At 41.4% G+C, this 27,318-nt stretch overlaps 2 protein-coding genes and 1 long non-coding RNA gene across 4 annotated transcripts in view; 2 read left to right on the top strand and 1 right to left on the bottom strand.

Annotated features, from left to right (window-relative positions):
• On the bottom strand, positions 1-26,805 carry LOC131392830 (uncharacterized). Of its 2 annotated transcripts, XR_009215792.1 has the most exons (4): positions 26,480-26,805; positions 5,493-7,908; positions 1,235-3,801; positions 1-242 (listed from the first exon to the last, which is right to left on the bottom strand). It is a non-coding gene; the product is annotated as an uncharacterized LOC131392830 (long non-coding RNA). The 2 variants fall into 2 exon arrangements; XR_009215791.1 differs by having other exon boundaries at positions 1-3,801.
• On the top strand, positions 8,069-8,740 carry C27H21orf62 (chromosome 27 C21orf62 homolog). The gene has a single exon (XM_058523024.1). The coding sequence runs from the start codon at positions 8,081-8,083 to the stop codon at positions 8,738-8,740; it is 660 nt and encodes a 219-aa protein (XP_058379007.1). The 5' UTR covers positions 8,069-8,080.
• PAXBP1 (PAX3 and PAX7 binding protein 1) overlaps positions 26,797-27,318 on the top strand; it is a 33,245-nt gene continuing 32,723 nt past the window's right edge. The window contains exon 1 of the mRNA XM_058523023.1: positions 26,797-27,232. Coding sequence (XP_058379006.1) covers positions 26,890-27,232 — 343 coding nt within the window. The 5' untranslated portion in view covers positions 26,797-26,889. The remainder of the gene's footprint in view (positions 27,233-27,318) is intronic.

The raw sequence follows: 27,318 nt of genomic DNA, 5'->3' as shown, positions 1-27,318 counted from the left end.
AAAATAACATAGATTTATTCTCTTACATTTCTGGATGTCAGAAATCCAAAATCAATCTGACTGGGTTAAAGTCAAGGTGTCAGCAGGGCTGGTTCCTTCTGGAGACTCCAGGGGACAATCCGTTCCTTGCCTCTGCAAGCTTCTAGAGGCTGCTGACATTCTGTGGCTTGTGGTCGCATCACTCCAATCTCTGCTTCCGTTGTCACACTGCCTTTTTCTTCTCTGTCTCCTCCTGTAGCCCTCTGAGAAGGACCCTTATGATTACATTGGGCATATCCAGAAAATCCAAGATAATCTCCCCATTTCCAGATCCGTAACTTAATCACATCTGCAAAGCCCCTTTTGCTTTGTAAGATGACATTCACATGTTCTAGGGATTAGGACATGGAAATCTGTAGGGGCCATTATTCAGCCCACCACAGCATCTAGGAGGCACACTAAGAAACCAGAAAGAAAGTGTTCTGACCGTAGCCCATACTCCTGCTGTTCCTTTAAACATTTTATACACATTTAAATTAATAGAAATGGGAATTGGACATTTGTTTCCATTTACCAGATTTGCTCACTAATAATTTCAAGGCCTCTCATTCCCCAGAATTTACAGAAGAACATTTGTAAATCGGATTTGTTTGTTACAAGAAAAATGATGCAAAGAGATCTTTTTGTTTTATGTTGAGCCTGTTCTCTATTCAAATGTTTTCGATGCAAGTAGTGCATTAAATGAACCAGTTAGATTTCTTTGGGGAGGCTTTTGGAATGCCCTGATAGGGTATGCTAATATATTTCTATTATCACTATAATTCTGACATTACAAAATATCACAGTTTATGAATAGTGCTATAATATTATATATCTTATAGTACACTTATGAGTAGTAGTAATAGTACTTATGAATAGCACTAATAGACTATCCATATTACCACATGCATCCTGCTTTACTCTTATTATAACCTAGCATGGTAGATATTATCATCCCCATGCCATACTGAGAGAAATGACTCGGAAGGGCTCTCTAACTGACCCAACAGTGTACAATGAGTTGAATATGAACAGTCACAAAAATAGTTTAAAATGTGTCCTCATAAGACCCGAATTGCATGCTTGAAGCTAATTTTGCCTAAATTCCAACTTATGCAGACATGGACTTTTACTTCCTCTTTTTCTAGTTGAGGAAATAAATCAGATGATAGCACATAGTTTAGGTCCTACTATATAAATCAAATATGATACTGACCGTATCCAAATCACCGTGAGCCCAGTTTCCTGCATCTCACAAAGAACGATGCAAACCTCAATGAAAGGGACGTGATCTTCATCAAGAGAGACTGCACAAGGCTGTGGCTTCAGAATTAGATACTAGTAAGGGCATGTGAAAATTCAGTGGCTCGTACCGGGAATGGGGGGTGTGCTGTTGTGGAATGTGAAGAAGAAAGAAAAGACAACACTTATCACAGTAAGAAAACATTGGGGAGAGACCCAAAGTAACTTAACTTTCAACGTTATAGGCTTTGAAATATTAAACAAGGATATCATTCCTCTTTTAAATATCATCCTCCATAGTGTTTATCTCTAACCTACCTCCTGCAGAGCATTCATGGACCAGAGCCAAAGAAAAGGAAAATGCTAGAAATTCTTTTTCTCAAAGAGTTTCTCAAGGTTCTACACCTAAAACCTTCAGACAGCGTCTCCATGAGCATCTCATCTACGTAATAAAGAGTAGCCAACATTTCACCCTTGGTCTATGTGGGATGGGTGATTGCACAGCCATGGACAGATGGGAACTGGACCTGAGAACAGGTAGCCACTCAATGCTGGAGTCCTGGAGAGCAGTCTTCACCCCTCACTTCTCCCATCCTTCCAATTTAATCCCTGCCATCCCTCTAACACCGGACAAGGTAGGGATAAGGTTTAAAATGCAAATACCCTTGGGCGAGAATGTTTATTTAAATCCGTATTAAGGTTTAACCAAGTGATATTAGACTTCTATATGAGAGTGGGCTTTTAGTCCCAGGCATCTAGAAAGAGTGGATGAAGGGATGACCGAGGAACTAAGATGAAGGCACAGCAAAGGGACCCTGGGCATGGGAAAGATACTGCACTGACTTCGTAATCTTGCCCATAGCTAGTCTTATTAGCAGGTGGTCTTGCAGCCAGTCTAACGAAACCACCAAGAGCCTCTTGAGTCTGAGAAAATGAACTGTGCCTTTCTCGCGGCTGTCAGGGGGTAGGATGGATGGCTTCAGGAGTGGAGTCCCAGACAAGGCGTGTTGGGATGCTAAGAATGAAACAACGGATGCTTTCCATTGCTGCCCATTTGGGATCTCCCGCTTCCTACACCACCCGTTCCTTCCAAGGGATTCAGGCAGATCTCCCCTGCTTACAACCTTCAGCGCCTCATTTTTGCCTCTTTCAGGGAGTGCACAAGCCAAGCCAGTGGGGTAGAGCTGAAAATACTCAAACTTTCATTTTTATTTTTCACTTCAAATTTTTAAAAATTCTCTTTGTGTATTGTTTACAATGTAGATAATATAAAAGTATGATATTTATAATACCTTTATAAACAAAAAATTACATCTATTGGGGAGGGTTTTTAAAGGTTTTATTGACAGAGTGAAGATCAGAAGAGTTTGGAGACCAAACCCCTTAGCTCGGCCTGCAAGGTCCCATCTGATCCTGCCCTGCCTATGCTCCCAGCCTCATGGGCACCCAGGACACACCAAGTACTCTAGTGTCTGAGATTTTGCTCAAGTGACCCTCCCTGCAGTGCCTCACCTTCCTCACCCCAACCATTTCTCTGCGTAGCCCAAACAGCACCCCCTTTGGGAGACTTTCCCATTTCTTCGTGCCCAACACTTGATCTGTGTCTTTAATAAGCACGCACCAATCACATTGCCTTATAATTAGTCACCTAGTAATTTGTTCCCAGATTCCATGCTAAGTTCCTTGGGCAAGTCATTAGACCCCCAGGGTGAGCGAGGCCATCTTACTGCTCCCAGCGTTAGCAAGCGCCAGGCTCCCTTTTGATAAAATACACTCCAAGAGTGCACTATATGTCTCATTTTTAGGACATACCCAAGATTCCAAACTGTCTCCTTTCCTGGAACGTCTCTCATTTTCACTTCCTCAGAATCTTCAAGGATTTTTGCGGGGACAAACTTGGTGGATTGCACTTTTTAGAGGCATCCTTGCCTAGCTCCCCACATCCTCGCTGCAAAGCGGGTTTCTTGGGGTGCCAGACACTGGCTTTTTTCTGCCTTTCTTCTCAGTGCTGCAGCTCAGATTTGTATTTCAGCTTCTTGCCGGAGCATCTCATCCGTTTGTGGTCCTCTTATTTCTCCAGTTTCTTCAATTGAGTCTTTTCCCTAAGTGCCTTTCCAGTCTTAAAATAAAATCACTTCTAATTTCAAATTAAACTCACTTCTGAATTAAAATTTTAAATCGCTCAATTTTTAATTGCTATAAGGATTTGGAGAATACTACTGTATTTTTTTTGTCTTTTGTGTTAAGACTAGAGTTCAAAACATCATTATTCATAACATTTCAAGTCTGTTTTGGGCAAATGGTCCAAATGCTATCCTCCCACTGACACAGTATCTCCTTACTAGTAATATCTTCTTATAAACAGAACTAGTTCAGTTTGAAACATTCCTTTTGGAGCCAAGTATAAACATTATCTAAATGTTGGGTGTAATCCTAGATTGAGAAGGAATCTGTGTGGAATTTGTTTTGAAGTAACTGATGTCCGTATCTGCTCAATTCAGAAGTCTTTGCTAGTACTAATTGCCATCGAGATTTCTTCGGCTGCAGTAAAAAAATAATATTTGAACTGATTCGGAATAGTAGCTCTGGTTCTTAAACGTTTTCAGTGAGTTAAAGTCTCAAAGATTCAATGATCATATACGGTTTTCAGCATCTTATCTGAAAAATGTAGGTGGATTGATACCACCTGAGCTTTTGTCATGGTTGTACAAAGCCATTTATTATGTCTTACAACCTAGGTATGTCAGGAACTTCTAGTGCCCACCGATATGCACGTTCTCCTCTCCTCCCTTGGCACAGTGCTGGACTTCATTTCCAAGCTTCTTGCAGTGACATGGTGCCATGCGGCTGAGTTCTGGCCAATGAAATGTGGACAGAAAATCCTATGGAGGACTCAAGAGCCCTAGAAGATGGTAGAACTATAGACGAAAGCTTGAGTCCCTGAACAACTGTGTGGAGCAGAGCACAGTCTCCCACCCCCACCCCTTAATGGCATTAGACCGTAATGTAAGGGAGGAATGGACAATGGACCTTTACCCTAATTTCACTATGTATTTATTCCTTTATGCACAGATTCCAGCGTGGCATGAGCAGAATGGGCACAAATACATCACACTGCCCCTGCCCCTTGCTATGCTTCCACCCGTAGTAGGGGTGGGGAGGGGGCTCATATTTGGACACAGGAGGCAAGTCTCAATGATGGAGCACACAAAATGCTGGGATGCGAGAAAATGATGAGTCAGCGCAAGTTAGAGAGTCCTAGCCGAACAGGACCCCTCGACTCCCCCCTCCCACTGCCACCCCTGCCATCCCCATAGCCTGTCAATCTCTCTGTCCTACTTTTGGATTTTTCACACGCTGGTCACCCTATACTAATTACATAGGTAATTTTCCTTTTCTTTTCCCCACTCAAAAAACATTCCCCTAATCAGATATTACCTCCTCCATAAGCTTATCATGACATCTTCCACTCCCAGACAAAGTCAGGTGCAGACTTAACACCCCATACAAATTGTTACTATTTGATTATCACACTGCACTGTGATTACTGGTTCGAGTGTCTCTTCCACTGAGGTGTAACCCCTTGAGGGAGCTCTTATGGGCTCTATATTCTCAGTTTCCAGCACAGTGCCTAACACATAGCAAGGACTCAACAAATGTCTATTGAATGAATGAAAAAAAACATAGTTTACCAAATGTCAGTGTACCAAGACTCTTTTAACTGCTTGTTATAGAAATCCAATTCAGATTGGCTTGAGTAGGAAAAAAAAACTTGGCTCACATATTTAAAAAAAATCAAAAAAGAATGTCAGGTATGGCTTGATCCAGGTGCTCAAAAAAGGTGGTTAGGAATGTCTCTCCATTTCTTGTCTCTGTCTTTCTCTGTGTTGGCTTCATTCTCAGACAAGCTCACCTCTTCTGGAGACAAGACAGTCACCAGTAGATCCATATTTCCCTTCTACAAGCTGAGCAACCCCCAGAGAAAAAAGTCTCTTTCCCAACAGTACAACTCGACTATGGGCAGAGGCATAGCAAGGGGCAGGGCACTGTGATATATTTGTGCCCATTCTGCTTATGCTCTGCTGGAATCTGCCTGCAAATGAGTAAATACATAGTGAGATTAGGGTGTTCACAATCCATGTTCAACAAATCTAAAAAAAGAAATTCATGGTAAAACTGAAGGAGGAAAATGTCCAACAGGCATCTTTGTGGTAACCCCATAAACTGCTTACCAGGGATATTAGTCCCACTCTGTACCCCTTCATGAGGCTTCCTGCATCTCGCCTCCTTGTTCTGGCCTTTGGGTTCCGTGATGTCCAGAAGGCAGGGGCCACCGTGAGGTCCAGCCAGGGCTTGACTGCCGGGAAATTGCTCGCAAATCCCTTTGGGGACTTCCAGCCCCACTTGTTCCGGAAATCAATGTCTTTTTCCCTTCCTACCCTGTTTCTTCCTCCAGGCGTGCCTCTGAACCATATCAGCACCTGAAGAACGAGGTAGACACTTTTCTCACCAGATTCCAGGCTGCTGTATAGATTCTCTTCACTCTCTTTCCTTTTAAGGCTGGGATCAGAGCAGGCCAACGGTATCGACAACAGCATTCCTAGTTCTGGGATGACAGGGTCCCTGGGACATAAAGTCCTAGAAACCTCCAGTGGAATCTGGGACGGCTGATAAAATTATCTTGTAATGAATAAATTATTCACTGTTCCTTACTAAGTGGGGTAGTCTCCACTACACTCTAAAACGATTTAAAACTGTTAAGCTTCTCATTCAGGGAGAATTCTGGCTCTACACATTTCTCGAAGCCCTTCCTTTTATTACAAAATGAACCGATGAGTAAATTCTTTAAGAAAATCCTGTGCCGACTTCAAAATAAACACAAAACACTATAAAGCGCCTTATCCAGTCCCCCAAGTGGACTTGAATCTATCTCTCTGCTATCTTCCTATAACCGTCCGTATGTTCAGTAGAGCCCTTCTCAGTTCAGCCTCATTTGTCTTCTCTTTTGCATAAAAGCCCCTGAAACGCAGCGTCCAGGTCTTGTTCCTTTCTGTTTCTTCTGCTTGGCCTTGGCACATAGCCCGTGCTGGGCCCCACCTCACTCCTGCCTCTTCTCTCTCCCCCGCTACCCGCCCCCACTGCTGTAGCCCCTTGGTCCTCACATGCACGCCTGGCCTGCCTCGGCCTCTGGAAGCAGAATCAAGTCCATTAGAATGTAAGCTCCAGAAGCTCACTGTCTTACTCTGGGCAGAATCCCCGGGGCTAGCAAAGTGCCTGCCACCTAGTAAACTCCCAGTAAGCATTTGTTGAATGAATGAATGAATGAAGTTACGGTTGCTGTGAACCAATGTCCCACCTTCTGTTCAAGTTTACTGAACTAAGCTTATTTTGAATCCCCCTGCACTCCAGCGCCTGCTGATAGGCTGTGCTGCCTGCTTGTCCTCCTGACCCTGGCATTCTTGGCTCAGCCTCCCTTGGATTTCTCATTGTCTTGCTTTGCCACCTCCTGGCTTCACCTTGCTCCCTACGTGTTGCGTGTCTGCCCAGCCTCTTTCCTGCTGTTGCCATCCTCTTTGGACACATATTTAACTCCCCAGACTGACCATCTCTCCTCCCAGCCCTTCCCATGGGGGCCCTGTCACTAGCTCTGGACTCTCCTAGTCAGCGGTCTCATTACCATACCCATGGTGCTCCGTAAATACAGATGAACTGAATTGCATCTTTTGGTCTCTCTCTTCAGTCATTAGGTAACTTGGAGGAAATTTAATTATTTTCGCAAAACTGAAATCTGGTGCCCTATTTCATAACGTGTATCTTACTCCAATCACACCATAAAAGAAGACCATATATCTATTATATGCCAGGCACTGTAAGGCATTTTCCCCCAAATTGGACATTGGTGTTGCTCTTTAAACTACGCATGCATTCCTACCTTATTTAGATCATTTAGCAGTGTTTATATATTGCTTTGTTTTGGAGCCCTAAAATAAATTATTTGATAAAATCAATTCATAAGATTTTTTCTAGGAAAGGAGTAAATAAACCAGGATCATTGTGATTAATTGGTATGTGACTAGTCTTTTCATTGTCCATTAACAGATGTAAAATACTAATATTTACATTTCTAGGAGGCCAGGAAAAGTATGACTGGACCCATAAACAGATTAATATGGTCGAGGGGCACATATTTGTCCAGTTAGAACTTAAAGTTTGCCATTAACTACATGTTTCGCTGGCATTCATGCTATGTTTTTTAATAGGCATATTTAGGCAGCGCTTGGGTAGCTGAATCCAACAAGGAACTGCTTGTCTCCTGAATTCCAGGACGTCAGATACTGAGGGGGAGGAGGGAGTGTGCCTGTTTCGGGGTTTGACAGGTACCAGCACAAGCAACAGGAGGTTGAAGGATGTGCACAGTCAAATCACCCCACATCCCTGCCTGGAGACAGGATGCGCGAGGTCTCCTCTCTGGCGTCCGCTCTTGGTCGCTTGTTGGCGTGTTATGCTAGTCTCGCTATCACCAGACATCACGGGGAGTTTTATGTCTCGGATGAGCAGAGTTTAGGTGATGGGCTGCTGCCTCTCAGGAGGCTCTGAGAAGCGCATTCCCCATGCTTGGGCTCCAAGCATTGCTCGCCTTTGTTAGAACTGCAAGAGAGAAAAGTGTACAGTGGGTTATTTAGGGTGCTCCTTTTCCATAAGCTGCATATTTCTAATGAGAGGCTGTGATAACGAAGCTGCATATTTTCTTTCAGGTGAGTTCCAATGACCTGGCTCACAAAGGGCAAACATGAGCACCGCGGCCCAGGCTGAGACAAGGATGGCTCCGCCCTCTGGGCACAGCCCCTTTCTAATCAGTGCACTGGGCATCTTTGTACTCGGCTGCTTCACGAGAGGTCAGAAGAACAGCACGCTCATTTTCACAAAGGAGAACACCATTCGGAACTGCAGCTGCTCTGCAGACATCCGGGACTGTGATTACAGTTTGGCCAACCTGATGTGCAGCTGTAAAACCGTCCTGCCTTTTGCAGTAGAGCGAACCAGCTACAATGGCCGTCTGACCATCTGGTTCACAGACACATCAGCACTGGGCCTCCTGTTGAACTTCACGCAGGTCCGGGACCTGAAGCTGTCTCTGTGCAGTACAAACACTCTCCCTACTGAATACCTGGCTATTTGCGGGCTGAAGAGGCTTCGCGTCAGCACCGAGGCCAAGCGTCCCTCCCCAGAGCAGAGCTTACTCATCCACGATGGTGGGGAGAGCGCACCCAGAGAGAAGCCCATGTTGTTACACAAAGGCTGGCAAGCATGTATGTATATCTCCTTCTTAGATATGGCCCTTTTCAACAGGGAATCATCCTTAAAATCATATAGTATTGAAAATGTTGCCAGCATTGCCAATAACTTCCCTCATTTTTCTTACTTTAAAACCTTCCCATTTCTAAGCAACAGAAGCTACGTTGTCACAGTCATTTACTAACATCGTAACTGTGTCCAACCACCATGAATTTTGCAAACTATGGATAATTTGAACAAGGAATCTGGGAATAAGGCCATGGGTATCCCTATCCACAACTTTGCCTCCCCCAAGCCCCCATTCGCAAATTCACATATTCATAGAGCCACGCACACACACATAACCAGCCCTCCCTGCTCCATTCTGCAGCCAACCACGGGAACTGTTTTGAAAAACAAAATAAAAAGAAACCAAAAAACCAACTTGTCCAGTCCAGAAATATGTCTTGAGGGCCAGCTGGAGGCTAGGTCCTTGTAACTGGGGGTCTGTGGAGAAATGTCAGATCAGAAATGGAGAAAGCAGGGCACACCAGGGACTGCTTAGTGGAGCTCAGCAGAGAGGATGAGCTCCCAGAAAGGTATCTTCCTACAAAACACTTCCTTAATGTTTTTCTGCTTCATTTTGTTACATTGCCTGGAATTCTAAGTAGAGAATGATAGACTTCAGAGATTTGGGGACTATAAACTCCACAAAATGATTAGGTTCTCTTAGAGTGACATTTTCCAAGTATCTTACTAAGAACAGATACATTGAGAAAGGGGAGTTTCTTGAGTGTGTTTGTGGAGGGGGAGGGAGGAAGGTTTGAAGCTTGGAGGTAGAACAGGCTGGGATAGGGTGGGGCCTTAGGACCCAATGAAGGCACCAGGGTTCCAAGGAGGGGGATACAGAAATGAAAATTACAGGTCACAAAAACCATTGCATATACCTCAAATTTTTGCTTAGAGCAAGGCCTAAACCCTGGGAAAGTTTCCTCTTTTTGCCCTTCTCTTTCCTTTCCTTCTTCTTTGCCTCCTTCTATCTTTGTCCTTGAAGCATCACTTCCCCCTTTCTCTTCTCATTTTCTTCATCGACTTTCTCCTCCTCGTCTTCCTCTTGCTCCAGAAATCAGAACTTAGATTAATACCTTTAGAAGTATGTTTAACTACATTAGAGGCTAGCCTGGGAATCTAATAACCACTCATAAAACATTATTCCAGTGGGTAAAAGTCATGTTACTGATAAAAATAACAAAGAACTTTTACGACTCAGTCCATTTAGAAGTTTCAGACTGTAACATGAAGACACTTTGCATGACATAGTTAACACAAAATGGTTTTTATGTGTGTCGATACAAGGAACTGAGGCAACATATTGGTTTTTTTTAAATAAACTGACTCATCATTGCACAAAGAAAATTTTCCCTAGAGACCTAACTCACCGTTGAAGTGGAATATAAAGAATCCATGGTAATTATGGTACAAATGTCTAAACTCAGAGTGCAAAGAAGTTGAAAGACTATTGCATTTGTGATACCACAATAAGAAATAGTTTTATTACAAAATAACAGGATGTCTTAGGGTTGATGACTTTGGACCACATTCATCACATTTTTCTCTTAACTGTAACATAGAATAACTGAAATAACCTGAAATGTCTACATTTGCTTAATTGGTGGGGGATTTGGCCATTCGAGCTAATTAGCAGGAGTCCATAATGTCAGTGCTTAAATTAGGCCAAAACTAAGATCAAAGTATAATTTTAATAGAAAAATGTAATGACCTCATTACTGACATTGTACTTGAGAGGTAAGATTAGTGATAGAAAAAGACAAAGAAGGGGAAAAAAAAAGAAGGAGAAAGGAAGGCAAGAAGAATATAAGTGAAAAGATTAGGAATAAATATATTTATTGTCACTAGTTAATGAAATGCAACAAATTACATTTTAATGGATTTTTATTAATAAAGTATAAAATTAATGATGTTAGAAAGTATGGGCATCTTATTGTGCATATCTTCCATTTGGTGGCTTTTAATAGTTTCAAAGCCCTTTCACATACACTTTTAAGTGATTTAGTGTTTTAAGTGATTCTTTTTTTTTTTTTTGGTGAGGAAGATTGGCCCTGGGCTAACATCCATTCCCAAACTTTCCTCTTTTTTGCTGAGGAAGATTAGTCCTGAACTAACATCTGTGCCCATCTTCCTCCATTTCATACGTGGGATGCCTGCCACAGCATGGCTTGACAAGTGGTGCATAGGTCCGTGCCCAGGATCCGAACCTGTGAACCCCAGGCCACTGAAGGAGAGCCCACAAACTTAACCACTATGCCACTAGGCCAGTCCCTGTTTTAAGTGATTCTTATAAGAAATAATTGTGGGTCAATGAGACTTAAATCAATAGAAAAGGAAAGTTAATTTAGTTATAAATCAAGCCTGAGGTTGCCACATTTCTGGACTGAAAATGCCAGAGGATAAATAAGAAGCAGAGAAAATCCACAGCACATATATGGGGGGAAGTGGCATTTCATGCTCAGCCACAGGGTTAGGGGGACAATTGGGAGTGGTGGGGATAGTGGCAAAGTAAGAGTGCATGCCCCATCTGAGGGATCCACAGGAGCCCAGCCCTGGCTGAGTGTTTCCATGGGAGAATACAATGGGGCCAGATCAGATCCTTCAAGAGAATTAGGAATTACAGGTTTTTGTATGAAATCTCACAATTTGTAAATGTTGACGCATATTCCAGTTTTTGTTTGTTTGATGCTTTAACTAACACTGTATGGGTCAAACAAACCATGTCAGTGGACCCCATCTAGCCTGGGGTAGTCATTTGTCACCTCTGATCAGTGGTGTGCTGGTAAAAGTTTAACTATCAGCATTCCAAAAAATATAGAGAGAGATAGATAGATATAAATTTATAGATATGTACATAAGTTTATCACAAATTTTACTGATATAAAGAAAGTGTAGCACACAATTTACAAATAATAATAAAATACATAATACTCTGTTATAAAGTCTATCTAAACAATTAATTCTCAAAGAACACTTTAGTTCATTTTTGCCAAACTCCTGTATCCAAAGCCAACCTTGGGTTGCAATTGATGAGCATGAGCAAGTATAGTTCTGGCATAAATGTTGGTTGACATTTTCACTTACGTTAGGAGTAAGAGGAAAGTTAAACAACAAAGATGTATGTGGGAATGTCACTTGTTAGTCAATGATGTAAGCAACTTCTTTGTTGAATCAAATAATAGTTTTCAAACACTAGAGGAATATTTCCTCAATTTGGGGTACTATTCACAATGTAAGGGCTAGAGACGTGATATACTTTTAAGTTTAACTTGCATTGTTAACATTTTCTTCATCATACTCAACAAAACAATTAATCAAACTCTGATATATAGTGTTCTCCAATTTCAGTGGTGTAAATACCGTCACCATAACCAATTTCAAGCTACCAAGAGAAGTCGTTGAACACAGAGTTGACAAAAGATGCACAGTAGGCCATCATTATACAGCATTTCTACACTACAGATACAATAGGCACAAATAATCTCAAGAGCATAAATAATAATAAAATGTAGTAGAATAATTAAGAAGTGATGATGTTGAGGATTCATTATCTTTGTTTGTATTTAATTTATTTCATTGTAAGTTTATGTAATTTAATTTTTAATAATGACTGTATTTAACAACCAGCTTGCAAAATTCCTGAAAATTTAACAATCAGCTCTCATGAGCCAGTACAAGTCCACCCCAGCACCCCACTGATTCTGGTAGAAAGAAATCTACCAGATCTGGGAACTGAGTGAAGACAGTGACTTCAGGGTGTAGAGGGTCACTTGCAGTATTGAAATGCCTAATTTCCTCACTTGCCAGCACTAGAGGTGGGAATTTTAGGAAATTTTCCCTCACTTGGCAAGCAGTAGCCCACTCTTCAGCATTAGGAGTCACAATTCTGAAAGCCCTTCAGGTAGGAGATGGGTGTGTTGAGGAATTTAAGGCCATATGAGAAAAACGAGTTAGGGGTTAAAACTCTTGAGTGAACCTCTGAAAGCCCCCTGAAAGGAAGGAAGGAACAAAGGCATGGAGAAAAGCTATTAATAGCATTTGACGCACATTAAAATAAAAAGGGGAGTTGGACAATCAATTTTCATTTCCCAGACTTGCTCACTGATAACTTCAGGATCTCTCTTTCTGCAGAATTTACAGGAGGACATTTGTAAATGTAACTTGATTTGTTCAGGAAAAACAGTGTGAGGAGGCCTTTTTGTTTTATGCTGAGGCTGTTCTCTAGTCAAATGTTTAATGCATTTTAAATTTAACCAGAGTCCCTGGTCACAACTCAGAATCACACACAAGGGCCGGCCCCGTGGCTTAGTGGTTAAGTGCGCGCGCTCCGCTGCTGGCGGCCCGGGTTCGGATCCCGGGCGCGCACCGACGCACCGCTTCTCCGGCCATGCTGAGGCCGCGTCCACATACAGCAACTAGAAGGATGTGCAACTACGACATACAACTGTCTACCGGGGCTTTGGGGGGAAAAATAAATAAATAAAATCTTTAAAAAAAAAAAAGAATGACACACAAGTCATGTACAGAAATCTAGACTCTAGGAAAGCAATGTGGGGAGCTGGCTCTACAGAGAGTAGAACGTATTATAAAGCCTTACCCATTTACACAACACAGGCACAGCAACACAGAGACAAATAAATAAAGCAGTAAGGACAGCTCAGAAATGGACCCCAGATTTTTTAAAATTACTACACGTTAAGAGTAAAGTCACAAATCTACGGGAAAAGGGAAAGTAATTCAATAAATGGTGCTTGAAGCAAAAAAAGATTAGAAGGATACATACTAAAATAATAACAGTATTGTGTCTGGGTGATGGTATTAGAAGTGATTTTTACTTTCTTCCTCCTGAGTATCTTGATTTTCTAAATTATTTGGAATAAACATATAATCACTTTTGTAAGAGGGAAAACCCAATAAGACTATTTTTACATAAACAAATGATGTTGGCACAAGTGCTTAGTACTTCAAGTTACAGCCTTATCTCCTAACACACACCATAATGTCAAGTTAGATAAGATTAAAATGAAACTGTAAAACAACTTTAAATTACGGGAAACAAAAAGATTAACAAGCTAGTAGAACAACAGGGAAATTAAACATGCAAGTCACATGAGACGAAACCCAAATAGCCAATAACTGAATTAAAAGATTACCTCTCAAAGAAATGCAACGGGATACTTATATTTCATCCATTAGATTGGCAAAAAAGTTACTTGGTATCAAGTTTTGTCATGCTTATAGGCATACAGATATTCTCATGCAGTGTCGGTGGGAGAATAAACTGGTATAGCCACTTTGAAGTACAGTTTAGGAATATGTCTTACAATGCGCACAAGCTAGACGCCAACAATTCTACTTCTCTGTATTTACTGTAGAGAAACCATCCCCCCACCCGAGATATACATATGTCAACTAGTAAAAAGTCATTTAGCCATTCACTTGGAATAAATGCACTTTTATATGTGCATATTATACTTCAATACAAAGTTTTAAAAAGAATGAATAATATAACTAACACTCACATAATTATCATCCAGAATTGACACATATGAACATTTCGTTACATTTATTTTAAGATTTTTTTAATGAAAGAAATAAAACACTATTAGTTTTAAAAACTGCAAAGAAATTATGAACTTTACCTCATAGGCTTATTGTTGGTAGTAGCATTGGCACAAAATTTCTGAGACTACTTTGTGTGTATTGTAGGATTGGGTAAAAGAGTAAATATATTGAAGGTTTTTGGGAGACAGAGTCCTAACAGTAGGAAATATGCACTGAGAGAAGGAGAAGCAGCAGCCTGGGTTTAGAACTAGAGGTATTAGTACAAACTCATGATTTTTAAGACATGTATTTCTCAGCTCTGTCCACTGAGAGGCACAAGAAGCAATGACACCCCTGGAAAGAGCACACCCAATACCTAAATTTTGGTTTTTCAAAACCATTCTCCATTAAAACAAACACCAAAAATAGAGCCCGGAAGAAAAATGGCTCATTCTAGGGACTAGGACAGCAAAAACACAAGGTGAGCCTGGAATATCTTATGGTGACAGAAAGTAAGAAAAGCTTAATAAGTTGATGGGGATATAGCAAAAGAATACAGGAGCCAGCTTAAAAGATTCCACTGGCTATGTGAGGGACCATCTGAGCATCGGTATGATCAATTATAGGAAGGGAGTACAGCATACTGATTTGAAAAAGATTCCATGAGTCTGGACCGTCACTAAAAGAAAAGAAAAAAGTTGGGAAGGGGAGGAGAAAGTTCTGCTTTATAGAAGAATGGCAACCAATAAATGTAAAAGGAATAATAGAAATACAAAATCACCATTTTGCAAATACCATAGTAATGATGAATTCTAAACAAAATCATTAATGGATGCTAAATGATGGAATGAAATATTGAGGAATATTCACACAGTCTAAAAGTATCATCATCCTACAGATGACTTATTAATTATAAAAGCTACCTTTATGAGTGATCAAACTCAACATAGGATGAATTGGCATCACAGGCTGCCTGATGTGATACACTGAGAAGGACATAACATTACCTGTGTAGCATTCTTGCCAAAAATGTTAAACCTGCATCTAATCGAAATCCAGATTGAGGGACATCCGCAAAAACAAAAACAACAAACAAAGCAAAAAAACTGGTCTGGACTCTTCAAAAATATCAATGTCATGAAAGTTTTTTAAAAAAGGATGGGCTGTTCTAGAATGAAAGAGACTAAATAGCCATGACAACTAAATGTAATGCCCAAACTTGACTGGATCCTGGATTGGGGAAAAAACAATAGCTATAAGAGGCCAGAGAAGATGGATGTCCCAGCTCAAGCAGAAAGAGGGAATTCACCCTTCCTCCACATTTTTGTCCCACTCAGGCCCTCAACAGATTGCATGATGCCCCCCACATTGGTGAGGGTGATCTTACCTTTTCTGGAGACATCCTCACAGACACACCCAGAAATAATGTTTTACCAGTTATCTGGGCATCCCTTAGCCCCGTCAAGGTGATGCATAAAATGAACCATCACAGACAGGGAAAGGTAAATCCACAGAATAAGCATCTGTCTTATCCAGTGAGGACAAAGTGCGACACCCCTCATAACGGAAAGGGTCTAGTATGATGAAACTGACTAGTCCGCCCAGGGAATGTTCCATAATGGGGGATCAACATTGGTCTCTGCTGTTGACAGGTTGGGCACTAAATAGATCAGTCTTGGTGAGAGAAGTCCATGTTGTTGAATCCATACAAAACCTTCATCCCTTATCACCACAGGATGGTTACTTTTCTCATGAGCCCACTGTGTAAGCACTGGAATAGCTAGAGAAAGAGGTAGACTGGTATCCACAGAATGAGTCACCCTATCCACCTGATTATCAAGAGCATCCTTTTTGATGGGAGAACTTTGGAGTATTCACATAGACACAAATATTCTCCTACTTGTGCCTACTCTATCTATACAACTCTTCCCCACACCTCCTTGTCTTATCCTTCCAAGTCCCTGACTGCTCACCCCAGCCAAGATGTAACATACCTAGATGCATACAAGATAAGTTAATTCTAGATGCCTAAAAGTTAATTTATTACACACAATGGATGCCCTAGGGCATTAAGGCTAATTTCTCAGGAACCTCTGCTGAGAAGCGGTGATCCAGCCAGACCATTGGCTACTATTGATGAGCCAGAATAGATCTGTACTTCTAGCTATGCTCTTTCCAGGCAAAGCAGACAACCAGATGAACTGCTTGATGCTCTGACTCCTGGAAGGAATTCCCTTTACCACTTCCTCCATGTTGATTGGGACTGTAATGCTACAGAGCCCACTTCTAGATGGTGCCAGCACATCACGTGGAACCATATGTGAACTAGACTTGAATTTTTTCTTCCTTAATCAATTGGTCATAGGGAATTCCTCAAAAGGCCATAGGTGTGGTTTGAGGTACAGGTAGATTAAGAGGGACAAAGCATGGAGAGCAGGCGCTCTTCCAACTTGCTTGTGTTTTTGAGATCTGCCAGCATCCAATCACATATATATTACTTCCACTCATTTATAGAGGTCTGTTTTGCAGGCCCAACTTTATATTTTAGTAGATCAGATAACTTCAGTTCATTTGGGGCAGCTAAGATCACGTGGTCACCTGGTGTCCCATGGTTAGGCATTCAGCCTCTATTAGGGCTTAGGGCAAGCCAGAAGCAATTTCTTGAAAGGAGACTACTTATTGAATTCAACTTTTACGCTTAATGGAATATACTTAATTCAGCTTCAGCTTACTACCTGATCCATATTGGTCACAGGCCTAAGATCATCTTTATTACGAGAGTATTTACAGCCACAGGACTTAATTCCACCACCTAACAAGGGAGTGAAAAAGAGGGCCCAGGATCAAACAATGAAGCACTTGAACATTTAGGGATCATTTAGAGGAGATCCACTAGAGAGCTGACGCGTTTAGTGAAGAAGAAAATAACATATCCGGGGTGCTTTTGAAGCAGTGGTGTTCTAGCAAAAGTTTAATAACCAGCTCTCCAGGAAAAAGAAATCTGATTTGAGGCATTCACTGATTTCCGTAGTATAAATACTCCTACCATGGCCAATTTCAAGCTACAATGTGACATCACTGAAGTTAAAGTTGAGAAGAGATGTTCACAACTAGCTCTTGTAAACCCAAAAGAGCCAGCTCCAGCACACCAATGAGAGGAGAGTGTTTCAAGTGGAAGAGTGGGGTCAGTTGGCTTGATGGGTCAAAAAAGATGAACACACACATGTCCTCTGGATTTGCAAGAGGTAAGTCATTGGTGACCTTGATAAGAGGAGTCTCAGTAAAGTTATGGGGACAGAAGTCAGATTGGAGAGGTCTGAGGAATGAGCGGGAGATGAGGAAGTGTCAGCAGTGAGTGGAGACAAATGTGTAGAGAAATTTGGCTGTGAAGGAGACTAGAGAAAAGGAGCAGTGGCTGGAGAGAGATGTCAAAGGAAGTTTTAAGATGGAACATACTAAAGGAGGTATGCGTGCTAATGGGAATGACACAGTAGAGAGAACTGCTGAGGCAGAAGACAGAGGGATGGCCAAAAGAGTGAAGTCCTTATGGGAACAGAATACAGTGCACAAGTAGATGGATTAATCTTCGACAGGAAGAAGGATATTGTTTTCATTTACATCAGTGGAGGCAAAGAAGAGGAGTACAGATGCAAATAGGTTTGCAGATGTGTTGCCCTCTGATGGTTCTATCTTCAGTAAAGAATTCTGTAGTCACTAGTTGGCGATAGCGTGAAGGGTTTTGAGAAGACATGATGCAATAATCTCATGGTATGGGAAAGTAAACTTACCAAGGAAACATATTAAAAGTACTTGAGGGGCCGGCCCGGTGGCTCAGCGGTTAAGTGCGCACGCTCTGCTTCGGTGGCCCGGGGTTCGCAGGTTCAGATCCCAGGCGCGCACGACACACGGCTTGTCAAGCCACACTTTGGCGGCGTCCCACATAAAGCAGAGGAAGATGGGCACGGATGTTAGCCCAGGGCCAGTCTTCCTCAGCAAAAAGAGGATTGGAAATGGATGTTAGCTCAGGGCTAATCTTCCTAAAAAAAAATAAAAAAGTACTGGATAAACTCATTGAAATCCCTCATGAGCAGATGTCTCTCTCATGATGTCTTCAGTGCCATATGTTTAAACATTTTTAAGGCCTTTGTCACTGTTTCATTGAGGTGATGGGAAAAAGAATTGATAAAAACACGTGGTCATTCCTACATCTTTGACTAAAAGTCTATTTACCTCTTACCTAAAAATTTTTCCTGCTTCTTTGCTTTTTGGTTTAAGAGCCATTAGACTCTTCTTAAGTCAGTTTTGTGAAATTTGTATTTTGCTAGAAAATACATTTTCTGTAGAATTTCAAACGTATTGTCACTGCGTTCTATATAACATTCTCTCATAACTAATTTGGCTCTTCCTTATCTCTGGTTATATCTAAAGTTGTAGGTGATATGTGTGTATTTTATATAGTTCCTTTATTAGGCTTGGGTTTTTCTTATAATTCCTATGTTTTGGTTTTTATTTGATTATTTTCTAATTTATTAACTACAGTTTTATCTTTGAATATTCCTACTCCCCACATTCTTTGAATTGTTTTGCTGAGTTTTGTTGTTGTCATTTCTGAGGTTGAATACTTTATTTCTGTTATTATAATTATGAACTTAGTTTAAAAGTTATGCATTATTCTCTGAGTACCCCTTTAGCTATGTACCATATCTTTTTATAGGGAAATATCAATATATCTATTAATTTCTATATTTTTTAAATAACGTATATTTTATTTCCTCTTTGATTTAGATTTAGATGACTGTTCATTATTTCCCAAGTAGTTAAGGTTTTGTTGTTTTTTTTAATTAGAAAGTGTTGCTCACCTTTCTGGATTTGGTTTGTCATTTAACTTTTTCTCTGGTTGGATATTACACCCTGTAAAATCTCTATTTTGAAGACTTTGTTCAGGTTTTTTTAAATTTATTATAGCCAAGTTAGTGAATATTTATAATTGTTTCACAGATGAAGTAGATTATTAAATAATCTCTGTTTGGAGAGTACAAAATTCTTTCTACCTACCTACCTATACATTTGAGCTCACTGATATTATTAAAATCCCATATAACCTTACGTATTACTTGGCTACTTCATCTGTCTGATTCAGAGAAAGAGGAATATTAAAATAATGCATTATAAAGAAAAAATAATGTATTTAGTGTCCATTTGAAGTCTGTAGTTAATTTAAGACAAAATCAAGAAAGTTAGCTAATTAGGGACAGATACAGAGAAGATCACAGTCTGACTCAGTCATGGCTAGGGTTTTGCTGGGTGAGTACAACAAGGAAGGGGGGAGTGGGGAAGAGAGCTGAATGTGTTGCATGAGAGTGACTATAATCTTGCCCTATGAAATCCAACCTGGATAAGGAGGGACACAAAGGCAGGAGGAAGAGGATGGGCAGTGAAGAGTGATGGGTTAATGGGACTGGAAGTAGAGTAAGCAGACTGAAGGTGATGCAGTGACTGGAGAAGACTCCCAGGAACTCCCCAGTTACCCGGGGGGAGTGGGGGGTCCAAGGTCCAATTATTATGGTAGGAGGCTGAAGTGGAGTGATGGATATGATTATTAAAGGTGAGGAGGTGAGAGAACTAAGACTAAGTAGGTCATCCCCTGGAACGCTGAAACCACTAAGAATGAATGAATGAATATTCATAAAACAATTCTGGAAGGAAACACACCAAAAAATTATACGTTAATAAGATTATAAGTGATTCTTATTTTCTTCTTTGTATTGTTCTGCATTTTTTAATTTTCTAAAATGTGCAGGTAGTACTTCATAATTAGAAAAAGGTTATTTTTAAAACTCCACTTAGTTTTTTTGTTTGTTTGTTTGTTTGGTGAGGAAGATTGTCCCTGAGCTAACATCTGTGCCCATCTTCCTCCATTTTGTACGTGGGATGCCGCTATAGCATGGCTTGATGAGCGCTGTGTAGATCTGCACCCAGGATCCGAACCCGCGAACCCTGGGCTGTCAAAGTGGAGTGCACAAACTTAACCACTACACCACCAGGCCAGCCCCTCCACTTAGTCTTTAAGGAATTCAAAGCTTGATTTGATTCTTTTCTCAGTAATCATACTATAATGTTACTGTGTATTTATGGTACAACTTTGCTGCCCTCTAGTAAAACTAAGTAACACAGAAAAAAGAAACACTAATTCTTCTGCATTTTATATCCATAAGAGATACTTGTAACACCCTTGTCTTTAATAATGTATCCGCTTTTAATTTTTTTTCCCCAAGAAGGGCAGTGTATGAGTGATACTGAGGTAACAGAGATGATTAGTGAGCACTTTCGGAAAGGATGCATTACTGTTTTTGCTTTTGCGTTGATCGTATAGTTCTTAGATGTAAAAGTGCCCATTGTGAATGTAATACAAATATCATCTTGATACTATGATTATGAATTATGCTTTCACATAGTAACACTAGAAGATGTAAAATACTGAATTGGATAAAATAATTTCAACTGCTCCTCACCTTACATGAAATTTTCTAAGAAAAGTTTACTAAAGGAGATATCCTGGAGCTATTAATTCTGATCATCTTCAAGGAAAATGTTCTGCCTCAATCCCAAAAATCTTTATACACATTTACTCATGATAAAGATATTTAAATGGCTACTGGCATATAGGAAAACAAATGAATCAAATTAAAATTTCTATCATTTTATATCTGTGGTTCTTAAGATGTATTACCCTATTGATTTCTTCATAATACTGTTACTGCACAAAAATGGGGTTCTCCTACCCAATGTGCATAAACAAGCCAATTAATTACAGCATCAGCTTTTGGGAGAGAAGTCAGCTTTATTCTGCAAGATCAATCTGCAGGGAGAAACAGGGGGCTTGTACCCTCAGATCTGTCTCCCCAATTCAGGATTTGGGGCAAAATTTAAGAGGTTAGGGAGAACAGGCTGGGAAGCAGAAACACTGGTGGGACCGGTTTTGATTGGTGGGCTTCAAGTATTTATGATAAGGTTCTAAACATTTATGATAAGGTTCTAAACATTTATGATAAGGTTCTAAACATTTATGACAAGTTTCTAAACATTTATGATGAGGTTTTAAACATTTATGGTAAGGTGGGAAAGGAATTATAACACCGGGTCTTCCTGAATGACGGACCTCTTGCTTCTGATAACAGTCTGACTTTTAAGTTCCGGTTGTGTACCACTCCTTTGTTTCCATGGGGAGGAGAATCTTTGGTTCCTCGGTCATTTCAGGTCAAGATTTCTTCTTTTGTGCATGTAGCATGGCTACATGACTTTCCAAATTTTCTGAAAGGCAATTCTTAATCACTCTGTTGATAAGATGGGGTCAGTTGAACTGGTCCTAGAGGGCCGGAGGTTACAACATTAACTGCAATTAGTAATTTATTTTTGTTTATTATCTTTCTCGACCACCTGACTACAGATCTAGAAGGAGAAAGAACACATCTGTCTTGTTCTCTTTTGTATTCCTATTGCCTAGCACAATCCCTAGAATATAGCAGATGCTCAATAAATTTTGTTGAATGAATGGATGATAATAGAACTACCTGGTCTAAACAGCAGCTGTACTTTAAAACTACTGAAAAAGCTCGATGTTTCCATGCAAGAAAACAAAACTTTGTTTACTTTTTTTATGACACTCTAAGTTTGGACAAAGAGAAGGGAAATTTCACTTTCTTTTTGCTGAAGAAACTGTCATTTCAGAAAATGAAGGAAAGTCCATTATAGCTGAATTGCCAATACATTCATAAAAGTTGAGTGGCTTTCCACTGAGGACACTAATATGACAAAAAAAAAATTTTTTTTTTTTTTAACTTTTAAAACCCTGAATGTTTTATGGGCCAGCCCCGTGGCTTAGCGGTTAAGTGCGTGAGCTCCGCTACTGGCGGCTCGGGTTCGGATCCCGGGCGCGCACCGATGCACTGCTTCTCCGGCCATGCTGAGGCCACGTCCCACATACAGCAACTAGAAGAATGTGCAACTATGACATACAACTATCTACTGGGGCTTTGGGCGGAAAAAAGGAGGAGGATTGGCAATAGATGTTAGCTCAGAGCCGGTCTTCCTCAGCAAAAAGAGGAGGATTAGCACGGATGTAGCTCAGGGCTGATCTTCCTCACACAAAAATAAATAAATAAATAAAAACCCTGAATATTTTAAATCTGGATTCCATCAATGGTAATGGTTTGATTAATGGTACTGAATTCAATACAATGGCTAAATCTCAATGTGAAGATTGAGACAAAGAATTTAGAAACAGAAATTTCCAACATTTTTAACTAGAACCATTCACAAGCTCTGGATAGAGGTACTTGTCTCTCTTTACCTGCAATAACTATATATTTGCAAGACAAAGAGCTTTCCTCACTTCTACACACTGCTTAAATGCCAGTCAACACATCCGTATGGGTATCTTAAAAAAAGAACAAAAAGCAAGAAAGCTCCTCTCTGAACAAAGGTTACAGCTGAAGAGTTATTAAACTGGTAATTTTTTCCCCAAATAATTGTATAATTTGCATGGATAAAATTAACATTACAACAAAATTAAAATAACTCTGGGTTACTTTGTTAGAATTCTTTGGTTCTAGTGTTCTTTAGGTCTAAGTAATGAAAATAAACCGGAACTACTTTTAAGAAAACACACACAAACAACAAAACATCATTGACAACAACAACAAAACAAAAAAGAAATTTATTCTAAGGATTCTGGGGATATCTAAGGGAACCCACAGAGGGGAGTGCTCTCCTGCTTCAAGAAGAGTTGAGAACAAGAACCCGGGAAGCCACCAGAATCTCACATGGTACTCTCTCTGTCCTCTTCTGCTTCCTAGCACATCTGCTTCATTCTTCTCTCCTGCTACACAGACTAGTTTCCTCAGCTCCTGAATTGACATAGTAATTTATGGCTTTCCTTCGGCCTTTCAGTTCATTGCAATTCGAGCCTCAAGTATGGACTCATTTTCTCTGTTTCACGTGCGAAATCTTAGCAGGATCTGATTGGCCCGCCTTGGATCAGGCGCCCACCCTTTGCCCCGTCAGTACAATGTAACCAGGCGTCCAGTCTTCACTGGGTGGGGGTGCCTTTCTCCCTATGGGAAGCAGTTCCCAAAGATGGAGGGGGAGGTCTCTAGTACTACTTTAAGAACTAACCTACCCAGTAATTTATAACAAATGTATTGCAATCTTGTTTTGAGAATAAGGGATGGAAGCTGTAGAAAATGTTAATTTACGTCAACTCAGGGTAAAACATTCATCACTAATTAAATAAACAGATAATGTCCAGTACCATTCAGTCAACAAATATTTACTGAGTGCCTCTTGTGTGCCAGGTGCTATTATGGGTGCTGTGAAGACAGCAGTGAACGAAACATAAAATCTCTTCCCTCAGGGAGCTACCATTTTACTCTAACTTGATGCAGAACTGCCTTCAGCAAAGCAAGGTCTAAGGAAACTTAATTAAATAATGTCTTCAGCTTTTTTCCGGTATAGAATTATCAAGTTATACTTTTAGAAAGAAAAGGGAAATTCCTAGATCAGGGATTCCTAGACTATTAGATTTCGCCTACCAAATAAAATTTTTAGATAAAATAAAAAATTGAGGAGGACTCATAGCTTTTGCTACTTTTTAGTTTGCCAAATAAGGGTCTAAAAACAAACGAACACACTGCCATCTACTATTATCATTATTTCATAAGAGGAAAGAGATTTTAGTATCTTAACATGGACAGTGAAAGACAATCTCAGAATAAATGACCACTTTTTCCCCAAGAAAGGACATCTGGCTACTCTACGTAAACAGACTGTTCTTACTATTTTCACTTGGCCACTGACTAGCAAAAACTTTTCACAGGTTCATAGACTGGCATTTGGTAACCACTGTTCTAGACTAGAGTCTAAGACTGAGTGGGCAAACAAAACTGGTTTGCCTATTTTGTCTGAATTTATGGGTCAATTAATCCACATAAAGTCACAATTTGGTGGAAAAAAAAAACTAATCAGAACTATTGCTTGGAAAGATGACTTCTTAAAAAAAACTGAACTAACTTATTGATTCAAACAAAATGGTTGATGTAACAGTTCTATATAAGCAGTCTTTGTCTTCCCAGAGTACTACAGACACTACAATATTAAATAGTGATAACATACTATATTCAATAAACAAATTAGTTTAATACTCAAAGCACAGAAGTATTTTATCAAATAATTAGTTTCGGATAACATACTGGCTGAGAGGTAATTAAAGCAATTCAGTTTCAGGAATTTAATTTCCACAAGGCCTTTAACCTCTAGTAGAAGGACCTTTGGCTTGCTTGGGCAGCAAGATAACTTTTAAGTGTTTTACTCTGCCTTTTAATTATCTGAATAGGTAGAATGTCAAAGTCATAAATACATTTGTTGTCTTTTAATATCTTGGCTTGCTTTATAATTTTATTTATTTATTTTTTCCCCCAAAGCCCCAGCAGATAGTTGCATGTCATAGCTGCACATCCTTCCAGTTGCCGTATGTGGGACGCGGCCTCAGCATGGCCGGAGAAGCAGTGCGTCGGTGTGCGACCGGGATCCGAACCCGGGCCGCCAGCAGCGGAGCGCGGGCACCCAACCACTAAGCCACGGGGCCGGCCCCTTGGCTTGCTTTAAAAGGACACATGTTCTCCTTTCCATCCATATTCAATCACCACTTTTATAGCAGAAGATCTTTTTGAAGTTTTAGGCCAAGCTATTAACATATTCTGCTCTGCACCTTGTCTTTGCTACCTCTACCCTAATCATGTTACTGTAAATCTGTCTCCTGGCTCAGGTGTCTGGAGGCTGACCAGGCACAATTTGAATCTTTTGTCATAGGAACTGGAATTCAATTTCACCAATGAAACACTCTGTTGGGATCAGAACTTAAATCAATGCTGAATAGCCAGAACATAAGAACTTAGAGTAATGCGAGTAGAAGGGAAGCCAGATGTTATTACTTTTGCCTGCTAACTGGAGGAAAATGTTACAGAGGAGGCTCTTAGTCTAGATCTTCTTTCCAATTTCCGAATGTCACTCCTGGGTGGGCAGATTTCAAATCCAATCAAAGAAAACCAGAGAAAAGAGGTAGATGTGTATGAAATAGAAATTCATGGTGGGCTTGGGATCTTCTGCTTCAACTTGGAACTTAAATCTCAAGTGAAATTTTGACAGGATGGTCTAGGCAAACAGGCACTGTCATATTTGCTGGTAGGAGCACAAACGGGCACAACTTCTAAAGAGCAATTTAGAATTAGCAAAATTACAAATGCACACATTTTGATCTAGCAATTCCAATCCTAGTTCATCCTACAGATGTGACCATTTTTCAAAGCTTTTCATTGTAGCACTGATTGGTATAGTAAGGCTGGAAATAACCTTAATATCAATTTTTATGGGACTGGTTAAACAAATTATGGTGCATTCCAACAATAGATCACTATGCCACAGGGTAAAAGAAGAGACAGTGCTTTATGCAGAGATGTGAACTGATCTCCAATTTATGTTAGACTAAAAACGCACTATTTACATACTGTGTAAAAAAGGTAATTCATAAAAATATACATATTTGCTTATATGTTCATAGAATATCTCTGGAGGATCATGAGAAACTTTTCAACACTGCCGCCCAGGAGGTGAACTGGAAGGCTTCTAGACATGGTTCACAATACTGAATGCCATGTTACCTTTCGAATTTTGAGACTTGAAAATGAATTCACATATACACGCACACGTGAAGGAAAAGGCCCCAAGTTTGGTGATGCAACGGGAAAGCCAGTGAGCTCAACCTCAGAGTCAAGTACCCTGTTCCCGCCTTGCCAGTTAAGATTGCTACCTCTGTGCAGCAAGTCTGAAATGGGCCACAACCATCCCCACCCCGCAAGTCCACGTTCCCGCCCTTTGTTTCTTAAATTACCTGTTTCGGAAAGGGTTTAGTCATAGAAGTGCTAGCAAACTTGGCATTCTTTCGAAAACACTAAAACACTTTTGCCTCTGTTGTAACAGAGAGAAGGGAGCTAAAATATCAGGCCATTTTATCATAAATTCAATGTTTTTTAAAGTGCTCTGTGTCTACAAAGCTGTAGAAATACGAAGTATCACTCAATGGAGTTAGTAATAATTACCATATCACACCTCGATTCACAGTTTCGAGAAGAATATCCCACCCCCTGGCCCCCACTTTCCCTCACCAAACCTGGCTTCTCCCTCTGACTCCTCCCTCTCCCTTTCCCCCTCCCCTCCCTCTCCGCCTCCCCCCTCCCTCTCCGCCTCCCCCCCCCCCCTTCTTCTTCTTCTTCTCTACCTGCCCCTCCCAGCGCTTGGCGGGAGGCTTCCTCGCGTGACCGCTCCGCGTAAGTGCGGAAGACGCACTGCAGCACCATCGGCGGCGAGACGACAGAGCTTACTCTTTCCTCTCGTCTCTATGATCGTCTTTGTGACCCGTCGTATAGCACCGGAGTCGCAGAGTCCCGTGCGAGTAGTCCTCCACGCCGACAGAGGACAGCGCAAAAAGCTGACGTTCTCGCGACAGGCGCAGAGTCCTCTCCAAGTAGCGAGAGCGCGAGCGCATGCGCGCTCCGCTGGTGCGCGGTAGCGGGAGGGAAGACAGGACCCGGCTGGAGCTCGGGAGAGCGCGCGTGCGCTGTCGCGAGCTCGGCGCTGCCGGGGCCGCCGTGTGGGAACGAGTGTGGGACCGCCGTGCGGGCCGCGGGAATGTTCCGAAAGGCCCGGCGAGTGAACGTGCGCAAGCGGAATGACTCGGAGGAGGAGGAGCGAGAGCGCGATGAGGAGCAGGAGCCGCCGCCGTTGCTGCCGCCGCCCGGCACCGGTGAAGAGCCGGGCCCCGGCGGTGGCGACAGGGCCCCCGGGGGGGAGTCGCTGCTGGGCCCGGGGCTGCCGCCGCCCTCCGCGCTGACCCCGGGCCCCGGGGCTGAGGCCGGGGGCTGCTTCCCGGGCGGCGCGGAGCCCGGCAACGGGCTGAAGCCGCGCAAGAGGCCGCGCGAGAACAAAGAGCTGCCCCGGGCCAGCCTGCTCAGCTTCCAGGACGAGGAGGAAGGTAACCGCCGCGCTCCGGCCCCCAGACCCCGGCATCCCTGCCCCTCGGGCCCCCGCCTTCCCGGGACGCCCAGCCCCGCACCCCGG

Source organism: Diceros bicornis, chromosome 27 (assembly GCF_020826845.1).
Source record: "Diceros bicornis minor isolate mBicDic1 chromosome 27, mDicBic1.mat.cur, whole genome shotgun sequence".
NCBI lineage: Eukaryota > Metazoa > Chordata > Mammalia > Perissodactyla > Rhinocerotidae > Diceros > Diceros bicornis.
Note: the sequence above shows the minus strand (reverse complement) of the source record. Positions and strands in the feature narration are given on the sequence as shown.

What these genes read in the sequence shown, in the direction of transcription:
- C27H21orf62 (XM_058523024.1), top strand. Translation starts at nt 8,081, where the DNA reads ATGGCTCCGCCCTCTGGGCACAGCCCCTTTCTAATCAGTGCACTGGGC.